Genomic DNA, 4,158 nt, shown 5'->3' with positions numbered 1-4,158 from the left:
GTATAAAACCTTGTTGTCAACAGGTACGTTTTTCTCTTTAATTATAGCTCTTTACTGTTGTTATCATGTCTTTAGGGCTGAGCTGACCAAAACACATTGATAGTTCTGTATTTTTTGTACTGTCGTCTTCTCTGTTAGTAAAACATCAAGAAGAGTTTGGGCATATGAAAAAGGTGGGTTTTCTTCCCCTCATGTGTTGTTGAGGTTTGCATGCTTTGCAAATTAGGTTATCCAAGCTATGGAATACACCAGTTATTAATTTTAATGCTTTTATTTATTGCAAAACATTTTCAGTCCCTCCCCACTGCTGTCCTTTGGGGATAGTAATCAATAAATTAGGACTTACTTTGATCTCAGAATTTGTCTTTCCTATTTGCTAGCTGGATGTCCATATTATTTAAGACCATAGGGAGAAAACGTGATTCCAAACTTTCTGCTTGTCCAAAGGGATATCTTGTATAAAGATGAAAGGAGGAAAAACTGAAGTGTGTAGGTGTGCTTACAGGTATCTGCAAGTGAAGGCATCCTTGGATATGCTGCTTATAGTAGTGTTGTTATGCTCACAAAGCATTTGAATTGTGTTTTCCCAGCATTCATTGAAAAACATTTTTGTCACAAGAATGAAAAATTAACTAAGTTCCCTGTGGTCTACCAGCTTAAGACCTTCCATGTTTGTGCCATCAGATCAGGTTGTCAGAGTTTGATAGACTTGCAAGCATGATGGAGACTTCTTTCATGGAGTCAGTTATCTTGAAGTTATTTTGTTGAGACATTTCTGGGTCTCCCATTTAGCCATCTTGCTTACAACAGGGCCTGAAATAAGCGCTTTTTTTTGTTTGTTTGTGTCTTGTTTTTCATTGCAAATGGAATACTAGTAGCAATTCCCTTGACAGGAGGGGAATAACATTCAATTTTCCAGTAGTTTTGGAAATTCCTATCCATAGCACTCTGTGACAGTTTGGGAATTTTTTCTTGCAAAATATTAATTGAAGCGTGACTTTCATGCTCTGAGTGTCCATCACAAGAATTTTTAAAAGTATATACCAAAACAGGTATGCTATGACTTTATAAAAAAATCCAAGTTTTCTTAGAGAAAATATTTCTCCCAACCAAGACTCTGTTATATAGCCTTACCCTCCAAATTCTTGCCAGTTCTGAGCTAGGGGTGGTGGATATGATGGTAAGCATGTATTAGGAAATTTCTGAATTAACTGAAGGACAACTCCAGAATATGAGTGGTTGCATTCCCATTTTCTGCATCTTGATGTGCTCTTGTGTGTAGAGAAGCATTGCTCTAAGTCTGTCCTTGCAGTTTTTCTTGAAACATAGAATGCATGTTTTAACATGGTGTGGCATCAAGTTCAACTTTCTTCCTGTGCCCATGGTTTTGTTTATAGTTTTGTATGATTTATAAGGGGTTTTTTGTCCTTATAGGTGGCCATGAGAGCACTAGGGTTTGAACCTAAAAAAGAAGAGATAAAGAAAATGATAGCAGATATTGATAAGGAAGGAACAGGAAAAATCAGCTTCCATGACTTCTTGATAGTGATGACACAAAAAATGGTATGTAAATTTTAAAAGTCAAAGTGAAAGCAATTTTGAAAATGGCTGAGTATCTTTGATCTCCTTCTGATTTTAATGGAAGATGAAAGCAATATTTTAATCTTAACAGCAAAGTATGTAAAAGTTAGAATTGCAAGACAGGGACTACCCTACCTCATTTTTTAAGGTAAGGTTGAAATAATTATGTCACTAACAAGTTTGTTTAACAATCAGTTTTGTGTGTATGTGAGAAAAGGGGAAAAGTGAAATCAAGCCTCTTTATCACAGATTAAAACCAGCTCTGGCCTGCAGAAAGCTGTCAGGAGTATTGACACGTGACATGGATGACTGTGTAGCACTGCACTGTATTTTCTTGAATATTAAGATATTTACAAATTAAATCTTTGGTTTTAAAAATCTTAAAACATGTTGAGTAAAAGCAGGTATTTAATAGTGGAAGATCCTGATACCGAAATCCTAAAGACATATGGCTAGCTATGAAAGAAAAAAAGAATTCCCTGAAACCCTGAGGTTCAGGAAGCATCACTGTGTCTCTCTCTACCTTCAGCATTTCTATGTATACTTCCTGTTGGCTGGGATGCTTTAAATTTGCTCTTAAGAGACTGTTTCTCAGTCATTCTAATGTTTGTCTTTTATAACTTTGAGTGTTACCTACAACATAACTACTACTTTTTTTCCTTAATGGTTATTTCCTTAAGGCTGAGAAAGATTCCAAAGAGGAGATTCTCAAAGCTTTCAAACTCTTTGATGATGATGAAACTGGCAAAATCTCTTTCAAAAACCTTAAACGTGTTGCCAAAGAACTGGGGGAAAATCTCACAGATGAAGAGCTGCAGGTTTGTACCTGGTATATGAAACCATATCACACACACTGTCTGCCCCCTTGTGTGTAGTGAACATAGAATGGGCCAGATTCTGCTGTGCCTGTGGAATAAGAAGGCAGTCACAGAATGTTCATGTTTGTTTGCTTTTGTATTTACATTTGTTTAAAACCTGTGTAAATAGTCACAGTTTGATTCTCCTTCTCCACGAAGAGCTGAACCATCTCTGGTGGGTCTGCTAAGGACTAGAGCTAGCAGCGAGAATAAGGAATGGGAATCTCTGTCTCTGTGGGGGAAGGAAGCCCTCTCAGGGTCAGTTTTTAGATAAAGGCAGTGGTCTCAGTTTTAGGCGCTGTCCTCTAGCGTCCTGTGGGATCTTTACACTTGAACTGTTAGGAAAATCTGCCCGGTCTTTCCTGGCAGAAACGGAAGAGCTGCTGTCAATTTGTGATTGGCAAATGGATTCTGAGGTCAAAGGTGGGTTCAGCATACATGGCTGTCAAAATCGCATCAGCAGTGTTGCAGTTTTATAGGGTTACGGTGATATAAAAGGAACAACTCTGCTCCAATCACTTTGTTTCTTCCAGGACAGTTCCTATAATACAACATTTTCTATACGGATTTTTGTATAAATATATAGTTAAAAAAGCATACTAGTGTATAATCTAGTATTTTGTAGCATAGCAAGTCTGACATCCAGCTAACACTGTCCCCTCCAATACAATTTACTAAAAAGTGTTTCTAATTCTGTATTAATGTAATAATTCTAATCTGCATCTAATTTCTGAACACAAATATCTTTCAGGAAATGATCGATGAAGCAGACAGAGATGGGGATGGGGAAGTGAATGAACAAGAATTCTTGCGGATCATGAAGAAGACCAGCCTTTACTGAAACAGAATTTTATTTATTTTTGCACCTTTATATATGTTCTGTTAGTTTTTTACAGCCTTTTATTTCTTCTGAGACAGCAGAAAATACAGGTCAATATTTTTTTTTAAGTGTATGATCTTACACTTGTGTTTGAGGACAGTTACCAACTGCTACCTTGTTTACAGGTAGCAACATAGTTGCTTGTTTGTGCTCATAAGATGTTTACACTCTGGTTTTGATACACAAATCACATTTTTCAGTGACAGTATTCAGGTCCTTCTTTGACTAAAAAACATGTCGAATGATTGTGGTTTGGTAAAGAGAGGACTGAAAACCAGATAGTGTAAATTTGTTTCCCAGCAGTTGAAGTTTTTGGTGTAATGTCTTGTTTTGGGCCCAGCTACAGTGAACTCTTTATATGACGTATTTGCAAGTATCAGCTTTTTATACTTTCTTATAGTGATTACTCCTCTTTTTTAGTGTTTTCTTTAAACTGAAAGAAAAAATGTAAGTAAATAGACTGCTGCATCTTAACTTACTGCTATTCAGTTCACACGTTTAAAGAAATCTCTTTGCAAAAGAAGAGGGAAGATACTGGCGCTGCTGCTGAAAGCTCTGTATGTTTGCAGGAATATTCAGTGGCTGCCAATATGATTGTATTTAAATAAAGTGTCTTTATTTTAAGCCAGCAGAGTTTTGGAAAGAAGTACACAAAAAAGCAAACAAATCCCCTGCTACTGCATGGCCTCTGATGTGCTGACAAATGATAAAATGATTTTCCAGGTACTTAAAGCTGAAACTCTTCAAGTCTTCAGAAGGGCCCTAGTTACTAAATGTTTCACTCCAGAGGCAGCAGCTGTAGCAGAGTCTGTCTTTGAAGTGGTGTCCGTCTGAGGTAAG

General features: G+C 36.9%; 1 protein-coding gene across 1 annotated transcript; it reads left to right on the top strand.

Moving 5' to 3' along the window:
• The first annotated feature begins 1,405 nt into the window (after positions 1–1,405).
• Positions 1,406–4,044, top strand: LOC113480110 (centrin-2). The gene is made up of 3 exons (XM_026848712.1): positions 1,406–1,563; positions 2,262–2,399; positions 3,190–4,044. The coding sequence occupies exons 1-3, from the start codon at positions 1,441–1,443 to the stop codon at positions 3,277–3,279; spliced, it is 351 nt and encodes a 116-aa protein (XP_026704513.1). The 5' UTR covers positions 1,406–1,440; the 3' UTR covers positions 3,280–4,044.
• The last annotated feature ends 114 nt before the right edge of the window (positions 4,045–4,158 follow it).

The sequence above is a fragment of the Athene cunicularia genome (assembly GCF_003259725.1).
Source record: "Athene cunicularia isolate RWA chromosome 4 unlocalized genomic scaffold, athCun1 chr4_part3, whole genome shotgun sequence".
In the NCBI taxonomy this organism is placed as follows: domain Eukaryota; kingdom Metazoa; phylum Chordata; class Aves; order Strigiformes; family Strigidae; genus Athene; species Athene cunicularia.
The sequence above is the reverse complement of the archived record's forward strand: the minus strand, read 5'-3'. Positions and strand labels throughout refer to the sequence as shown.